General features: G+C 45.5%; 1 protein-coding gene across 2 annotated transcripts in view; it reads right to left on the minus strand.

Moving 5' to 3' along the window:
- Positions 1-16558: 16558 nt before the first annotated feature.
- The window catches only part of EFL1 (elongation factor like GTPase 1), a 159799-nt gene continuing 156950 nt past the window's right edge, over positions 16559-19407 (minus strand). Inside the window, exon 20 of one of the 2 annotated variants that reach the window (XM_004387508.3) lies at positions 16559-16887. In XM_004387508.3, coding sequence (XP_004387565.1) covers positions 16699-16887 — 189 coding nt within the window. In that variant the 3' untranslated portion in view covers positions 16559-16698. The remainder of the gene's footprint in view (positions 16888-19407) is intronic. The other variant, XM_023741694.1, reaches the window with a different exon arrangement.

Here is a 19407-nt window from a genome sequence, read left to right on the forward strand (position 1 = left end):
AATCATCTTTGGAGAGGAAGTATTTTAAAGTAAATTTCAGATATCATGACAACTTACCCACAAACACTTCAATTTGCATCTCAAAAAAATAAGGACACTTCCCTACATAACCACAATACCACGTATCATTCCTAACAAAATGAGCTGTCGTTTCTTCATATTCTCTCTCTGTCTGGCCCTACTCAGATTTCCCCAGTGCTCTTCAAAATGTCTTCTATGGTAGGTTTCCTGAAATCAGGATCCAACCAAAGTCCTCACGCCCAGCAGCGCGTTTTGCAAACCATCTCGGATGTCTTAATTCGGACCATGTGTTGACCAGCATGGAGCACAGAGAGATCGCAGACGTCTCCCCTGCACTTTTCGGCAGCCTCAATGCTCCGTCAAAATGACCTTGACTGAGGCCGCGAGCCACTCCGGGATGAACGGCCCTGGGAGCTGCACTCTGTGCTACTGCCCACATCCCGATGCCCAGTGCGGCCACACCAAGAGGCAGCACAGCAGGCAAGCCCACTTCAGCAGGATGGAGAGATGAGCCACAAGGAAAATGCATTCTTTTTAAGGCCGGGAAGGGCGGGGCGGCTTGGGGTGGGGGATCTTGCCCCATCTCGCGGTCAGCTGCCCCAGATGGTACTACAGACCGAGATGCTGCACCAGCATGTCCCAGGAGGCAACACTGTGAGGACAGAACAAAGCTTCTTAGAGTCTGGGACTCCTGGACAGCCATCCATTTTGGGAACAAAGTCCTCTTCTCTGGCTCTCTGCCCCAGGGCAGCCCACCTGCCGCATCACAGCAAGACAAACTTCCTGCAGCTGGGCAGCGCTGGGCTCAACGCCAGAGGGCTGCAAACCGAGGCAAAAACACAGTTGCCGATTAGTGGACTCCGACTCATGGCAACCCCGTGAGTATTAGAGTAGAACTGTGCTCCATACGATTTTCAGTGGCTGATTTTTTGGAAGTAGATTGCCAGGCCTTTCTTCCAAGGTACCTGTGGATAGATTTGAACTTTCAACCTTTCAGTTAGTAGCCAAGCACATTGACTGTCTGCACCATCCAGGCACTCTGCAAACCTAGGTAGGCGTCACCAGGGTTTGGAGAGGGGGGTATGCACATTACTTGACTGTGCCAGTAGTTGCTGGTCGTTTTCTATTTTCATGAGAATCTTCTGGTTTTCACATTGTCTTGGAACAAATAAAACCAAAAAACCAAACTTGTTGCCAGTGGAGTCCATTCTGATGCTATAGGGCAGAGTAGAACAGCCCCATGGGGTTTCCAAAGAGTGGCTGGTGGATTCGAACTGCTGACCTTTTGGTTAGCAGCTGAACTCTCAACCACTATGTCACCAGGGCTCCTTTGTTTATAGCTCCCAAGCATGTAGCTGCTGAATTTTTCTTTAGACGGTTGTCTCAGATCTCTAAGTTATTATGTCTTTTTTCCCCTGGGCAGCTGAGGGCACACAGCTTTCCTGCACCCTACCCTCAGCTTCCTTGTCTCCATAGACAGGGAAAGGCACAGGAACATTCCACCCGCAACAAGGGGTTCCCTTTACTTCTCCCTGTGACAACAGGGTTTGGACAGACTAATAGACACATGACTTTTTCCAGTCCCTCTCTATGCTACAGAAAAGATGGAGGCGTATTTGAAAAAGCTTAACATTCGAAAAAGCCTGTAGGAGGCTCACGGCACCAGATGGCATGCAGACGTGGTCATTCCCAAGACCATGACCTCACCTCTGCCCTTGAGCTGCAGCCTGGGCCCTGGTCACCATCCAGCGCATCCTCCACCAACCCCCAATCCCATTAGGACAGGGTGCCGGTCCCAGACAAGAAGGCTGTGGGACTCAAACAGGATGGAAAAGGCTCCCTGCGCCCCCACCCCAGATAATCCCGTGTGGGGCCGTCCCGTGCACTGTGGGATGTTCAGCAGCATTCCCGGCCCTTACCCACTCGATGCCAGTAGTGTCTCCAGACATTGCCAAATACCTGCTGGGAGGCAAAATCACCCCCACCCCTACCCTCCCGTGAAAACTCCTGTTCTATGTCTTAAACAAGGGATCTGTTTAAAAAGCTAGGATGTTTTAGAACCACGTACACCAGCTACGAGTTTATCTGTCTTGGGAGAGCCTCAAACGGTGGTGCAAGTGGTTTGCACTTGGCTACTAACCTAAAGGTTGGCTGTTCCAGCCTACCCAGCCCCAGCAGTACCACGAAAGAAAGGCTTGGCAGTCTGCTTCTGTCAAGATACCAAAAAACAAAAATAAAAACAAACCCATTGCCATCAAGTCGATTCTAACTCATAGTGACCCTATAGGACAGAGTAGAACTGCCCCATAGGATTTCCAAGGCTGTAATCTTTACGGAAGCAGACTACCACATCTTCTCTCCCAAGGAGTGGCTGGTGAGTTCAAACGCCAACCTTTCAGTTAGCAGCCAAGTACTTAACCACTGTGCCACCAGGGCTCCTTTTCCATAAAGATTGCGGCCAAGAAAACCCTATGGAGTAGTTCTACTTGTTAACACATGGGGTTACCATGAGTCAGAATTGACTCAACTGCAACAGGTTGCCTCAATTTTAAAAGCCCATCTTTATATATGGAAATAAGCAGAGAAAAACTAATAGTCAAATAATCAATAATGCTGGTCCCTCCTTGGTTCAAACTGTGAGCATATTTTCCATTTGAGAATAGTAAGCCGTCATAGGCAAGTTTGACTGAACACGTTCCTATCTGGTGAAAGATGGTGACCCTAAGGTCATGACCCATGGGAAAGGGGCAAAGTTCTGGGCCAGGCTATGCATGCTGGGGCCTCGCCTGGACCACTCCTGATCCGAGCGTGCCTGCTGCCTGCCATCTTTTACCATATCCATTATTTGGAACACTTGTTGTTAGGTGCCATCGAGTTGGCCCCGACTCACGACTGTATGTACAGCAGAACTAAACATTGCCCGGTTTTGCACCGTCCTCACAGTCGTTGCTATGTTTGAATCCATTGTTGCAGCACTAGGGAAGTAGATGCCAGCTGACAACAGAGTTAGGATCAGGCACCAAGACGATCACAAGGTTTTCCTCAACAAGAGAGAATTAACGATGAAGCATCCCAGGGCTCTCGGGTACTGGCTCTGTGATGATGAGCAAATTCTTCAACCAACCTGCGCCTCAGTTTTCTCACCCATCAGAGGGGTTATCTGGGACTTACGGTGAGGTTTGACAGAGGTCATCACATAAAGTGTTTAGAGTGGTGTCTGACACATGGTGGGAGCTCCAAAAACAGTATTTATTTTCATTATCACTAGTATTATTAAAGAATCGAATCTTAATGTAGAGGAATATGGTCTTCCCATTTTTGCCTTGACCGAAACTGTATGAGGGCATCTGTTCTCTAAGACCCATATTTCTTGCACACAAATAATGTTAAAACCCAGGGGAAAGGTGACCAACAGTCACTGCATTTAATGAGAAATAATCATAGAGTGTGTGTGTGTGTGTGTGTGTGTGTGTGTGTGTGTGTGTGTGTTTCTCAAAGAGCCCTTAGGATTTTGGAAAAAGTAGTAGTTGTGTGTAAGCTAACATAGGTAGCACAGTTAAGTGCTTGGCTACTAACCAAAAGGTTAGCAGTTTGAATCCACCCAGAGGTACCTCAGAAGAAATGCCAGGCAATCTACTTCCAAAAGATCATAGCCATTAAAAACCCTATGGAATGCAGTTCTACTCTGAACTACATGGGGTTGCCATGAGTCGGAATCAACTTAAGGGCAACTAGTTTGTTTTTGTTTGTATATAAGCTAAGCTTCACTGGGCACACCATCCTGGGGAAACAGATGGAGTCACATCCCTCGGGCTCCTGCTCATCGACTATTGCATGACCTTAGCTCTCAGAAAGCAGGCCCCTAATTCTTTCTCACAATCCCTGAGGTGGAGCCCCTGAGGTACACAAACGGAGCTGTGCTCACTAGAGCCCGGTGTGTTGAGACCATGCTGTGCTCTGGACAGAAGTGGGAGGGGCACTTTTGCTCCCTCCTTGGCCACCTTTTGTGCCAGGAGGAAAGAAACAGCACTGCCTCATCTTCCGGAGGCTCAGAGATTTCATAAGGTAGCTCCTTCAGTTTTGACCCACATCCCACAATGAGTCCATAGGAGGTTGGGCCAGGAGACAAATCTGAAAGGTGGATTCAGAATCCCTTCGTCCTCCCTTCCTCGCCATTGTCTAGGGCAGTGGATCTCAAACAGTCGAGTGCATGAGAATCAACTAGAGATGGTGGGGCCCTTCCCAGTTCCTGATTAAGTGGGTCTGAGAATTTGCATTTCTGACCAGTTCTCTGGTTATGTTGATGCTGCAGCTCTGGGGACCACACTTTGAAAACCACTGGTTTCCAAAACTCAAACCCACTGCCACTGAGTCAATTCTGACTCATTTCAACCCTGTAGGACAGAGGAGAACTGTCCCATAGGGTTTCCAAGGCTGTAAATCTTTACCAGAGCAGACTGCCATATCTTTCTCCTGCGGAGCGGCTGGTGAGTTCCAACTGCCCACCTTTCGGTTAGCAGCTGAGCACTTAACCACAGCGCCACCAGGGCTCCTTACCACTGGTCTAGGGCTTCATTATTGAATAAAGTATCTGACCAAGCCCCTCTTTTACTAAAGCAGGACTCTTGGGACCTGGGGCAGGTGCATGTAGGTACCTTATTCCCATTCTTGTAGATGTAGACAGCTTGGTGAGGAGTTGGCCAGCTCAACTGGGTGCCTGCACTCTACAACTGGTGACAGTGGAATTGGACATGGTGTGTGTGTCACGCACACACAATTCTGGACTACCTGAAAGGGGATGATGGGTGTATAAGAGACATTAGTGTGTCACTTGAGCTGTATCTACAGTTGTTGATTTTCAGATGTGCTCCAAAGACCCCTCAGGGTCTCATGGACTCCTCCAGGAGCAAATGCACTGTTGGGGCCAAGCTTGAGGCACCTCACCCCCTCCTCCCCATTCCTCTTCTACTCCCACTTACAACAGGACTTTGATTACAATGGGACTTCCATTGTAGATTTCTTTTAGAGCAAGCCCTCTGTGGCCAAAAGTAATCAGAGGACTCTGAGACTAGGTAGACTCCATGATGCCTCCCAATGTGCTCCTTTTAAGATGAGCAGATACCACTCAGGTTTCCAAATGGAGGAGGGATGATGGTGGCTTAAGTTATGCAAGGAAACAAGGAGAACAGTGTCTCAGCTGTGCAGCCAGGCCTCCTGGGGACCCAAGGGAAGAAGAGCTAGCAGGCTTCAGGGTCAGGGCTGGAACTGCAGCATATCCAGGCCACTAGGAGAAGGAAAGGAAATGGTCTAGGGCTCAAGGTGGCCAGAGGAGCAGCAGGAGCTGTGCACAGAGCCCATCTAGTAACTGCAGTCTAGTGACCTAGCAACTCTCTCCACCTCTGCTTTTCCATGGGCTGGTCTCCTTTCTCCTTTTCCTCTTCCAACTGGCTAATTATCTCCTGGGCGCCCCATGCAAATTCCTGAGATGTCACCAGGGCAAGTCATCAGCTTTCCTTAGTCTTTTCATCTCTGGGCATAATCACATGGTTCAGAACAGGATCACTCCTGGGCCAGGAGCATCCTGGGGCCCTGGCCCTTGAGAGAGCTACAGAGGCACAGTGATTGTTTCCCTCAGAAGGGCTGCAGGAGGCACCGGCAGCTGGATCGCCCTGGCTGTAGGTGGTACCAGGCCCCACGACTAACCTGGCCTATCTAGCACATTCAACTCTTTGCTTGCCAGGCTCTCAAAGCCTTCTTTCCCTCAATATAGTTTCCACTGTGTCCCTACTTAACACCATCTATTTCACGTGCAGATGCCGATGCACTCGGCCCCTTAGCAACTGGATGGCAGAATCCATACATGATGGTTACAGCCACTTTATTATTTCATCTTATATAATTATTTTTTTCCTGAATATCAAAATAATAAATGTTGGATGTGCAGAAGACTTTATAGAAAAACATAATGTAGCAAGAAAATGTGCTCTGTAATTAAACCCACAGAGATGACAAATTGAACAGGCTTGCAAATAGTGAGTCTTCAGATTTTTTTGGAAGCATTTGTTAACAATGTTTACGCATATTATAAATACATAATAAAAATGGCTTCAAATAAAACATAGTTTTGTAGCTTGCTTTTTTACATTCCGATCTATCTTGGACTTCTCATGTTACTCAGTAAAGATCTTTAATCTTTCTAATGGCTGTTAAGAGCTCTACTGTTCAGATACACTGTCACTTCTCTATTGATGGACATAGGGGTTTTTCCCTTGGGGGCTATTACACACAGCCTTGTTTGGATATCTTTGTGCACATGAGCGAAAGTTTCTGTAGGATTTTTCTAGAAGGACAGCTAGGTTAAAGTATATGACCATTTTACATTTTAACACATAGTGCCAAATTGGGCAAGACAACTTCGCAAAGCTGCCTGTCCACGTCAGAGTCCTCAATTACTAGATGACATCCATATCCTCTCTAGCTCCATTGTTATCATGTCCAGCTATTAATTCACACCCTTCTGCAACCGATGGATGAACTCAATGGAACTTTAATGACAGCTACCAGCATATTATAAAAAATAACGGCAGTGGGGTTGTCCTTAGAACGACCTATAGATATGGCAAGAGGCCAGATTGAGCTGTTTAACTGTTGTCAAGACCTCCTATCTGATTTTTGCTTTGCAAACTGAAACTCCTTTTTGTAGTTCATGTTGCAGATCTGAAACTATCTTGATTGCTGGAAGGGAATCAGACTGAACTTTTCAGGGCAATGAATATGGCACATATTAAACCAATAGAATGACTGCCACATACACTCTCTATAAGCTTTTGTTTAATATGCAATTTTTAAAAAATCACTAAATACTAATACTGGTTTTCAAGAACCTGCACAAAATCAGAACTGGGTTAGCAACCAGGCTCACTGTGGCAGAGACTGCTGGTCGCCCTCCTCCCCTGCTAATGGAATGCTAACGGGAGACGTTTCCCAGCCTGCCCTGCTACTAGGGGTGGCTAGCAGGATAAAAGTGACTTCTGGAAGAGGTCTTTAAAATGAGTTGTCTCAGCTGAAGGCAACCTGTTTGCTTTTTCTACTCAAAATATGGAAACCCTGGTGGCATAGTGATTAAGAGCTACGGCTGCTAACCAAAAGGTTGGCAGTTTGAATCCACCAGGCACTCCTTGGAAACTGTCTGGGGCAGTTCTACTCTGTCCTATAGTGAGTTGGAATTGACTCAATGGCAATGGGTTTGTTTTTTTTTTGTTTTTACTCAAAATATAGAGGTGATCGTCTGGAGCCCCAGAAGCCATCTTCAGTCATGAGCAAACTTGAGGATAGAAGGCTGCTGATCAGAAAGACAGAAGGAGCCTGGGTCCCTGATGTCTGTGGAGTCACTGTACCAGTTTTGGATGCCCTCCTCCAGACTTCTTTTATGTGAGGGGAACAAACATCTTGCTAAAGCCTCTGTTATATCTAGTTGTATCAAATCCTAACTGATATACACAGTTATTTACCAGCTCTGTGACCTTGGTAAAGGAACTTTATCTCTGTGAGCTTCAGTCCTCCCCTGAGGGGGCTGAGTAATAAATAGTAGCCATCTAATAAAGGTCGCTGTGCTAAATAAGATAGCATGTATTTAGGGCATGTCTCTCAAGTTTAGCTGCACACTGTAATCATCCGTGGAGCCTTTAAATTTCTTGATGCTGAGGCCACACCCCAAACTAATTAAATCAGAAGTTCTGGGGGTAAAATCCAGGCCTCTGTGATTTTTAAAGCTCCTCTGGCACCACAGAAGAAAGGCCTGGCAATCTGCTTCTGGAAAGATTACGGCCAAGAAAACCCTACGGAGCAGTTCTACTTGGTGACACATGGGGTTGCCATGAGTCAGAATCAACTGACAGCAACGGTTTGTTTTGATCAGGTGACTCCCACATACAGCCAATTCTAATACACAGCCAGTAACCCTGGTTTAGGAGACCTCACCGTTATTGGTGAGGTTCAAATCTGCCTGGGCTTGGCTGATGAGTTTGTGGGATAGGACCTACAAAATCTATTTATAGGGGATTCTGAGGAACCTTCTGGAAGAGAAACATATAATGAGAAGAAGATGGCAAACAGAACTGATTAACAGAAAGGAGCAATAAATCTGAGCACAGCTGGTGACAGCCATTTGAATCTGTCCCAATTTGGGCCTCAGGGATGTCTGGCAGCCAAGAAGCTGCTGCACTCAAAACTCCATAAAACTCTGGGACACAAGCTACACTGCTTTGGGACCACTCCATGTAATATAACACAATGGGGAAGAGACAAAAAAAAAAGTCATTTCCACAGCTTTGGCACCAGCATGACTCAAGGGAAGAGTGGGAGTAGCTGGGGTGCACGTGAGAAATAGCGAAGAAGTGACAGCTCCCAGGGGGGCAGGGGAGAGCTGTGGTGCCCCTTAGAGCAGTGCCCAGAGAAGGTGAATTTGATCACGAGCCCACGTGAGACCCCTCCGGGATGCTCTAAGATACGTGGGTGTGGGAAGCAACAGGAAGAGTGCCTACATTAGATGAAGGTAAGAGCTATTAACACAGTGATCCATCAGACTGGTACAGCCTGGGTAAACTCAGGTATGTGGGTAAAGCTCCTTGCACGTTAAGAAAACATCCCTTTTCTGAGGAAGGAAATTAGCTCTCAAACAGAGAAGCCTCAGATTAGAGGATATTTCTGCCTTTTTGAGAAAAATATTTGACCATAAGCACCACTTTTTCTCTATCACACCCCATTCCAATGCTAAAGAACAGGGGTGGGGAAGTAATTTTTTAAAAATACCCCAAAGTCTCTGAAAACAGCCCAATGAATTCACCTCTAATTGATATTCTAAAAGTGAACTTGTCTTAATAAAAGAAAATGTCTTTGAAAGGGGCAGCATCTAAAAGGAAAAGTGTATATTTTCAATGATCTCATGTGATACACATAACAGAAAAATTCTCCCAACACTGGTTTTATTAACTGTAACACACTTTCTTTAAAAAAAGAAAGATAAAAGGAGGGGTAAGCACTCATAAACTAGAGGTCTCATAGGTCACTGCTCTTTTTTTTTTGAATTAAAAAAGGAAACATCTAAATCTGATGTTCAAACAACCCTTTCCAGTTTGATCCAGTCCTTTCTCCTTAAAGGACATTTATAAGTGGCCCAGATCTTTGAGCTGGTGAAGACATGTAGTTCCTCCCTCTGTCTGCCCCCACTGGCTCAGGAGGTCAGTTAACTCCTTCCTCTGTGCACCAACATTCTGCCCATGAACACTATGTGGATGCACTTTTTCAAATTAAATACACTTTTTGGTTAGTACTCTCCTTTGACCTTTAGTTTGAGAATCCCAATCCTAAAATAAACGTGTACACTTTTGGAAAGACTTAAGAACTTCTAAATGTACGTATTGTACAGTGGAAGAAAATAAGTCATCCAAATAATGCTGTCTTCGTTTCTTAGTACTGCTGTAACAGAAATACCACAAGTGGGTGGCTTTAACAAACAGATATTTGTTTTTTCACAGTTAGGAGGCCAGAAGTCCGAATTCAGGGTGCCAGCTTTTTCCTCTCTGCCGGCTCCAGGGAAAGGTCCTTGTCTCTTTACAGTTTTTGGTTCTTGGTGATCTTCACATGGCATGTATCTCCCCCTCGGTTTGTGCTTCCTTCACTGTGCCTAACCTGCTGTTTTTGTATCTCAAAGGTGATTGGCTTAAGACACACCCTACACAGATATGGTCTTATTTACATAACAAAGAAGGTTCTATTCCCAAATGGGATCACATCCACAGATACAGGGGTTTAGGATTTATAACACATATTTTGGGGGGCCATAATTCAATCCATAACAAATGCCTCTTGAAACTGTACTTAAAATCAGACTGAAGACAAATAGTATGTATTTTCACTTGTAAATAATGTAGTACAGTAAAACCTGAAAAAGCCAGAACACGTGTAAGGCAGAAACCTGTCAGAGAAGGAAAATGCAAATAATTTCCACTAACAGTGATAGAAAAGTGGTAAGACCACCCTGTCAAAGGCGGAAAACTTACAAGACCAGGAAAACAAGGCAGTCTTGTCGAGTTCCGGCTCTCACGTTTCACTGTAGTTAATAAAAATGTCAAAAAGTAAAAAACTGCAATTTTTAATAAAACGTCAATTAAAATTTTTATCATAGTGGTTCCCAAACTTGTGTGTGTCAGAATCACCTGAAGGGCTCGTTAAAACATGCTGGGCCTTAGCCCCAGAGTTTCTGACTCGGGTCTGAGGTGGGGCCTGAGAGTTTGCATTTCCCACAGGCTCCCCAGTGATGCTGACCTTGCTAAGCCAAGGACCACACTCTGAGAACGACTGCCCTGTACTAGGTCCTTTCTACTAAAATGTCTTCTCCCTCCTGAAAGAGGCAGTGTGGCGTACCAGAAGCGCTGGAGTGAGAGTCAGGAAATCTGTGTCTCTGTGTAGTTCTCCCTCTGACTAAATGCATAAAACCAGGTGCAATGGAGTCGATTTTCTCATGGCGATCCTGTGTTTGTCAGTTTTGCAGAAGTAGATCATCAGGCCTTTCTTCTGAGGAGGCTCTGGGTGGCCCTGAACCTCCAACCTTTCCGGTAGCAGCTAAGCGCATTAACTGTTTTCACCACCCACGGAATCAGTGTACTTCCACCAGGTTTTACAGAGCATCTACTATGTGCAAGGCACAGGATGGTATCAAAAGTCTTTACCTTTAGGAGCTTTCAAATAAGTAATGGGGTAGGATCTGTACACAAATCACTACCACACTTGCTAGAACATACTGGGTACCATACAAGAAGTACAATGTCTTGGGCCTCAGAAAAAAGTAAGCTCAGGTTCTGCTGGCAGTGAGGAAAGTGACATCCTAATGGAGATGGCACTAGAGAGAAGCTCTGAAAGATGGACAGGAGACAGGACAGGGGCACAGGGACAATAGAGAGCCACCATATACTTCTGAGCAGGAGGGTGGCTTGATCAAAGGTGGAGTATTTTTCAGGACTCTTCATTGCTTGTGACTGAAACTAATCCAACTGATTTCAACTAAAAAAGGGGGAACTTACTGTCTCAAGTAACTGAAAAGTCCAGGGTAGCTATGGCTTAAGGTATAGAATTCAGCTGTTCAAGACAACGTTACCAGAAACCAGTCGCTCCTGTGTCTCAGCTCTGCTTTCCTGAACTAGCTTAATTCTCTGGTTGGGTGTAACCATGAGACAAAGATGGCCGCCAACAGCCCTGGCTTATCTTTTACCAGCATAGCAATGCCAAACAAAGATATTGCCTCTTTTCCAATATTGCCTCTTTAGCCAAAGCACCGAGGTTGACATTCATGAACCACCTGGGTCACATGTGGACTTGGATACACTGATTGTCCAGGCCTGGGTCATCAGCAGGTGTGGAAGAAGTCAAACCCACTGAAACCTCATGGACCGAGTAGAGATGAGGTAGTTTCCCAAAACAAAGGCTGGTGCTGTTTCCAGGGTGCTTCTGGATACTGCGCAGGAGAAAATGACTAGGAGCTACTATAAATACAAATAACCCAAGCTTGGGATCAACACGCAAATATCAGAGGGGGGCGCAACTGAGTAAAGGGTCCCCACCCATCTCTCAGGTCCTTCGTCAAGGGACTTGGTACAATCTAGCGTTCGTCCTCAGAGTCTGGTTGAGGGCAGCTCCCTGGCTCTTTGCCCCTTCTAGTCTCAGCTTCTCTTCTCTAGAGCAGGAGTTCTCAAGGGGAGCTGCTCAGCTTGGGGGTGTGGGAATGCAGTGCAGGGTCACTCTAGACCAGGCCTTGAAAGCCAGTTTCTGTGTGCCACCTCCAAGTCTCTAATCAGGACAGGGCAGGGTAGGGTCAGCTCAGCCACTGTGCTAATATTTCCCCTTAGCCTTAAAGTCCACTGTCACTTTTCTAGAAGGCTCTGGTCCTTCCCTATCCCTTGTGGATGCTGCTGTGCCCTTACTAGCCAGAGCAGGAGCCGCTGTTGCTCATCCAGTTTCTCCGGCTGGCCCAGCCCTTCTGGGCCTCTGGCTGCCTGTGTTGCTCAACAGGGGGACTTCCCTGGAAGCCCCTTCCCAAGTGACCACAGCACCAGCAGTTCTGCCTCACCATGAACTACTTTCTCCAGTGCTCTCTCTTGCCCCTCTTGCTCTTTGAATAGTGCAACTATAGGCCACAGCGGCAGAGGTATTAGAGCGGTCAGAGAGAGATTCATTCTGGCAATGATGGCAACTGGAGCCTTGACACAAGCAGGTCTGTACAGTACCAACCGTGCTCAGTGGATGACTGGATGGAAAAGGGTAAAGAAAATCAATGTGTTGGTGAAAGTCTTTGGAGCAGGTGGTGTTGCAGTCCAGGCTGGGGAGCAAAGAAAGTGATGTGGCAGGACTAGAGATCCTGATAAGCGGGTTGTGGCAAAGTCAGAGTCCGCCTGAGTTGGGAAGTAGAAGTTGTGGTGGGGAGGGGCACAATAGAGTTGAAACATCTAAAGTGGGGTGGTCCAGGTCTGTGGCAAGATCTAGAGTGGCCACGAGTGCTGCTTCCAAAGTAGAGGGGAGCCAACAGGAGGGGGTTCGGGAACTGGGAATGCTGGGGCAGGGAGAGGTGCTACACAGAGAGAAAAGAAGTTTACACCTTGGCTGGGCCAAGGCCATACCGTGCTACCGGGCACTTTTCAGTAACTCTTCCAGCTATAAGCAGGAACGGTTGTGGGGTCCAAAGGATGAAGGAAGGGCAGTTGAAAACGCTGTGGCATGTGTCTGTTAAGGATTTGGGGTAGACACTCTTACCTGCTTTGCCTTATTAGCACTGGTCACTGTCCAAGGTCAACTGCATGAGGGTCACCAAAGGGTAGGGTCTTAGGGGAGGGTCAATGTCACTTGCTGTGCCTTGGGGATAGCTCCTAATGTGAGAAGGGGCATTAACTACATGTACAATCTGACCTCAAGGAAATACAATGAGAAGTGGAGAAACTAGAAAGTAACCATGTGGTTGTTGTTAGGTGCTGCTGAATCAGTTCCAACTCATAGTGACCCTACGTACAACAGAATGAAACACTGCCCGCTCCTGCGCCATCCTCACAGTCGTTGCTATGTTTGAGCCCACTGTGTCAATCCATCTCAAAGAGGGTCTTCCTCTTTTTCCCTGGCCCTTTACTTTACCAAGCATGATGTCATTCTCCAGGGACTGGTCCCTCCTGATAACATGTCCAAAGTACATGAAACAAAGTCTCATCATTCTCGCTTCTAAAGAGCATTCTGGCTATACTTCTTCCAAGACAGATTTGTTCGTTCTTCTGGTAGTCCATGGTATATTCAATATTCTTTGCCAACACCGTAATTCAAATGCATCAATTCTTCTCTGGTCTTCCTTATTCACTGTCCAGCTTTCACACGCATATGAGGCGACTGAAAATACCATAGCTTGGGTCAGGCATACCTTAGTCCTCAAAGTGACATCTTTGCTTTTTAACACTTTAAAGAGGTTTTTTTGCAGCAGATTTGCCCAATGCAATATGTCATTTGATTTCTTGACTACTGCTTCCATGGGTGTTGACCGAGGATCCAAGTAAAATGAAATCCTTCACAACTTCAGTATTTTCTCCATTTATCATGATGTTGCTTATTAGTTCAGTTGTGAGGATTTTTGTTTTCTTTATGTTGAGGTGTAACCCACACTGAAAACTGTAGTCTTGGATCTTTATCAGTAAAGTCCTCTTTGCTTTGAGCAAGCAAGGTTGTGTCATCTGTAAATTGCAGGTTGTTAATGAGTCTTCCTCCAATTGTATTCTTCTTCATACAGTTCAGTTTCTCGGATTATTTTGCTCAACATACAGACTGAGTAAGTATGGTGAAAGGATACAACCCTGACGCACACCTTTCCTGATTTTAAACCACGCAGTATGCCCTTGCTCTGTTGGAATGACTGCCTCCTGGTCTATGTACAGGAGGCAGGAGGCAGGTGGGCTGAGAAGAAACCTCATCCCCATTAGTCAAGAAGTCTCTGAGCTCCCACCCCTGGGCCAGGGATGGCTAAGTAGGGACCCTTATTTTTGTTCTGCCCCTTCACTCCTTCACCCTTCTTCTCTAGCAGGAACTACCTTGACTCCCTAAAGACTCTGAATATAGCTCTCCTTGTGACCTTTCACGAGGAGCCCTGGTGGCGCAGTGGTTAAGCACTGGGCTGTTAACTGAAATGTCGGCAGTTCGAACTCACCAGCCACTCTGAGGGAGAAAGACGTGGTAGTCTGCTCCTGTAAAGATTTACAGCCTCAGAAACCCTACGGGGCAGTTCTACTCTGTCCTGTGGGGTCACTAAGAGTCGGAACTGACTTGATGGCCAGTAGGTTTGGTTTTTTGGTTTGGGACCTTTTACCACATGGTTAAAAAGCCTCCCACTCCTCACTCCTAAGACACTAGAAGATGCTCTCTGTGCCACATGCTCTGTATATGCAGTAACACCCTCTCCACCCCTGGCCCATCCGGGCCGTGTTGCTGGGGACTTAGCTCTCTCTGGCCCATCTCCAGCTGCTGTTGAAAGGCAGCTCTCTGCTCCTGTCAGAGGTCTCCCATGGCAATGTCAGGAACCTCACTGTGTTCCAGTGCTTCAGGGGAGACCAAATCGACCTCCTGCATTAAGGTAGTTAGGGACCCTTTAAATGAAGTCTTTTGTTGCTTGGGGGAAAAAAAAGAAAGGTATGTTAGAAGATTTTGTGGGCTGTGCTGAGTCAGTGAGTGAGTAGGGCTGGCTCCCGGCTCCTTCCTGGGCCCTCAGGCCCTTCATGCCAAGAAGCACAGCTCTCCTGCCCACTCTCAGCAAGGCACATACCCAGGGCACACCGCCCCAGGCCTGTCCTCCGGGACTGGCTGGGAAAAGGCATTATGCTGGCGCTGCCTATGCCGGTGCCTGGAGTAGGAGGACAACTGCTTCTGAACCTCAGTATGAAAAATCTTCCAGGAGTGAGGGTCCTGGGTTTAAAGCTTCCTCAACCCGCCTTCCCCACTGCCCTGAGGTCTGTCTACAAAGGACTACAAGAAATCACTCCTGCGTAAGAAGAGGGACTGACAGTTCCTGGGTTCCTGCTAGTAAATTCAACAAACTGACGCCAGGTTGGGGCATGGTAAAGACACAGTCTTACTATGCTGTCAAAGATGGGTGGGCCTTAAATGACTGGGGTCCCCTCTCGAATAACACAGGAGGGTAGATTACTCGGATGGCAGATTAGCTACATTCCTGTGGTCACTTTACTGCTCACTTTTATCTCCCCCAAACACGGAGAAGGAAGAGAGGCAATCTATCAACTTGACGTGTCACTTCCCCCACACTGGCGCAGCTGGCAGGGCCAACAGAACGCGGCAAGAGCTCCGACTCTTTCTGGGTTATGGCTCTTCTCTCTATTAAATACAGGCTTTAAATACAGAGTTTAAGAATAATGTTTATGGCATATCTGGCCGTTTGAATGATGTTATTTACAAGTGGTATAAACTGATGTGCTAGCTTTTCCCATGTTATCAAAGTTGTTTTCAAATAAACTAATTCATGGCCTAACTCTCCTAAATTAACTCAGATATTATTATCTGTTAAACAGACAGTGAATTATCTAGCCATATTTTCCCCAAAGTCTTGGTCAATTAGCCTTGACCAGATATGCCAGGGCCCCAAAGATTAAAGACAAAATGTCTACAACTAGTATTAAGAATGACCTAGTTTACTGAGGAAACCCATTAAAAGTATTTCAAAATCAAAGTCCTATCTGATAATTTTATGGATTATGAAAAGGAATTCTTTTAAGTGGCTATAAAAAATACTAGTGCAACATCCAAAATTATAAAATCCATTTATGCCTGAATTGCATTTGTTCTTTAAAATGGAGATCACCTTAAATAGAGGCAATGAGAGATTTAGGAAAAATATTTATGATAAAGGCAACAGCCTCATGTACACTGGCTAATATCCCTTCAGTAAGGCTAAGAAGAAACAGCAAATTATAGAAATTTACCTACTTTTTTTTTTTTTTTTTTAAAGGAAAAGGCATTCACTAACACTCATTTAAATAAGGGTGATGCTGACAGTAATTTATGAGGGAGTGTAAAAACAAGGTTTAAAAGCTAACTATCGAACTTTACACTATTTTGCTAGACAACACTGTAATGTGGATCAGCTGAAACAGCAACTTGTTTAACTTAAAAATAGCTGCTCTCTTATGTGGCCTCTACAAACGATGTTAAATGCTATGACTCAAAGATTAAATATGAAATATGTTTCCATTCCAGAGATTCACGCTTGATGTTTACACAGAGGATGTAACTGGAAGCGTGACACTGTGAAATAGGCTGAGGAAGTTTGAGCCCAGGGGAGGCTGCTCCCTGAGAAGCCCTTGCCCACTGCACTGAACAGGCCACCAGCCCCTTCCACAGCACACACAAGGGTCATAATCTATTACCAGTGCAGTAGTTACGGTAACTTCTTGCCTTGTACCAGAATCAGTGAAAAAGGCACTTTGAAAATTTGTTCTCTACCATCCTCTTTAAGAGATTTATATGGCTCAACTTTATTGAAAGTGAATGCACAGGGATAAGGAGCATGAAGACATTTTCCTGATTTCAAACCCTTGATGAGACTTTTTAACTGTTATACAGGAAACAATCCACCAGCAGTAGTAGTTACTTATTTTTGCTGAGTGTTCTCTGCTTTTCCGCGTGCTCCACAATCTTTTCTTCCACGTAAAGGCCTTTCCGCTTTCGTACTGCGTTCATGTACTTCCGGGCCTGGTTCTCGGAGTCAGCCTTCTCACCAAAGTGCAAATACTCTTCCTCAGTGGTTGGCACCCAGAAAGGGTCGCTGGGAATGATCTTGTAAAAGAAGGTAATGGAATGTACTAGGTTAGTAAATATATTTTAATTTTAAATCCCCTTTACTAAGCTCCCCAATTCACAGTCTTAGCTAATGAAGAAAAGTTAAGCAATGGATAGTTAAGCCTGTTAGGAATGATAATAAACAAACATGAAGAATCATGGGAGGTGTGGACAAATATAAGTAGATTCAACAAAATTTATTACATTATTTCTTTGCTCATAGAAGCATGAAGCAGGGGTAGGGTCGGGGAAACTATTAACGCTGGATAATTAATAAAAAAAGCTGTCCTTTTCACTAGGAGACATTTGGGTGTGAGTGTCTTTTCACCAGTTTGCCTTTGTCCCCAGCAAAGATCAACACATGCAAGCTCATTCTTGATTACTTTGAGCTTTTGCTCCAAAATTCAATGAAGTGCCGTGGTGAGCTAGAAGGGACCAAGTGGACAACATATTTTGCCAGGCAAGAGGCAGGTATAAGCAGCCTCCTTCTCTCTTTTCTCTGGGCCTACACCTGTTTACTACTTTGATGGTTAGGAAAGACAAGTCCAGGGAAAGGCATGCTGAGGGCAGTTTCTTTCTGAGGTTACTCCTTGAGGAAGAGGGAGAGGGGCAGTTTGAAGAAAGAAAAGAAAGTGAGAAAGAGTTAGTTTGGAAGCCAGATGGGGCTGAGGGGCTCAGCCCCTCCAGGATGACCAGCAGCCAAGTCCTAATGCTCAAGGAAGTGGTGAACTTGGACATGGACTTTACTGATAGACTTCTAGGACAAGACAGCAGATTGTACATATGCTAAACACTCCCCACTTTCAGTTATGAGAGGAGCACTTTCTCCACTCCTGATGGTTTCCTTCATGTAGTGAAGGCTCCATTAGCCTAATACTCCTGGCCCATCTCTGCTTCCTCACTCATGGTTCCCCACTGGAATCTGACTACTAAGCATGAAAGGAAAAACAGATATGGCAGCCTGGCCTCTTCTTTTCTGTTTCTTCTGGAAGCCAGCTGTCCACAGGAAGGTCCTCCAAGCTAGTTATTTGACAGAGCACACTGCAGAGGGAGGCCTGCCCAGTCTAGTCTGTCTAACTCTGAAGTTCAGTACAGGTAGTCCTTGACTTACGATGTACTTGAGTTATGAACAACTGTACTTATAACCGTTAGCTTTTTGTTTTGGACATCTTACCATTGGTAATATGTACTACATAATGTTGCAGTGTGTAATTTACTGATGTTCTCATTCTCAGATGTAATGTTTCCAACCCCCAAAGACAAATAAAGATTGGATTTATAAAGATACTGATAATAAAAGGCAATAATAATGAAAACTAAAAAAAAGAGGTATTCAACTCACATCAGAACTGACTTATGACACAGCAGTCATCTGAATGGAACCCCATCGTAAGTTGGGGACCACCTGCATTAAGAAACCCACTCATCTCCAGATAAAGATCACATTCTCCAAGGTCAGCTTCCTCAGTAATAAAGGTGGGAGTTTGGCCTCTGTATGCCTTACTCTTTCTTGGTTGTTACTGTTTTCTTATTTCTCAAATGGGGGAAAATGGGTGGTATTTACTTGGTGGCCTCAAATCCTAACACCTGTCAATTTAAAATGGAGAAATGAAAGAAAAAATATATAAAACACACACTTTTCAAAACCAGAGGGAAATTATCTGTAGACCAGGAAGGGAGAGGTTTTGGAGGGAACAATGGCGGGAAGCCCATAATAATAAATTGGGGCAAAAGTCCTATCCATATCCCATAGGGAGCCAAGAGAGATGTGAGCCAGGAGGGCCAGGCTCTTGATGTCCACTTAGGGACAGGCCCAAAACCATGTACCTCAAGTATAGTGGACACAAGAACCACTGCTCTTCTCTGGAACTGTAATAACCATGTCTGCCCAGGGTTTGGGCTAGAAATTAGTTGTATGCCATGAGGCAGGAGCAGTCACATTCTGGAGACCACACTTGGCCTGTGCTGAATCTGTTGTCCTGTGCCATCACTCTGCTGAAGGCACGAGCTGAGTTGATGCAAAGGATTCAGTTTGGAGCTATGGCACTCAGGAGGGCACAGCAGGAGGCACTCTGAAATGCCTTACAGTGAGGCTGCCCCAAAACAGAGCTCATGAAGGAGAAAGCCCGCACAGAAGATGAACTTGCAAATAATTACAGAGCACATAAGGAAATGCGGCACCATGAAAGACAGTCACCAGACTCAACAAAAGGGACAATTCATAATCAAAGGAGAGGTAACAGAGTAATCTGAAGAGGACTTTCTTCTTCTTTTTTTATAGTTGCTAACATTTTATTTTCCAAATAGGAATTTAAATAACAAACTGTCAGTACCACGTGCTATTACTATTGTTAAATAAATCATATTTCAAGATCAAAAGAGAAACAGAGATACAGTATCAGATTAAAATATAGTCCTTTCTCAGCCCAGTAAAACCATGAGAGTAACGAGGTACAGGAGTCCAGTGACAAGGCCCAGAAGGCAGAAGGGGAGTAGGAAGCGGATGATAGGGAACAC

This window comes from Trichechus manatus, unplaced genomic scaffold, assembly GCF_000243295.1.
Source record: "Trichechus manatus latirostris isolate Lorelei unplaced genomic scaffold, TriManLat1.0 scaffold00186, whole genome shotgun sequence".
Taxonomy (NCBI): domain Eukaryota; kingdom Metazoa; phylum Chordata; class Mammalia; order Sirenia; family Trichechidae; genus Trichechus; species Trichechus manatus.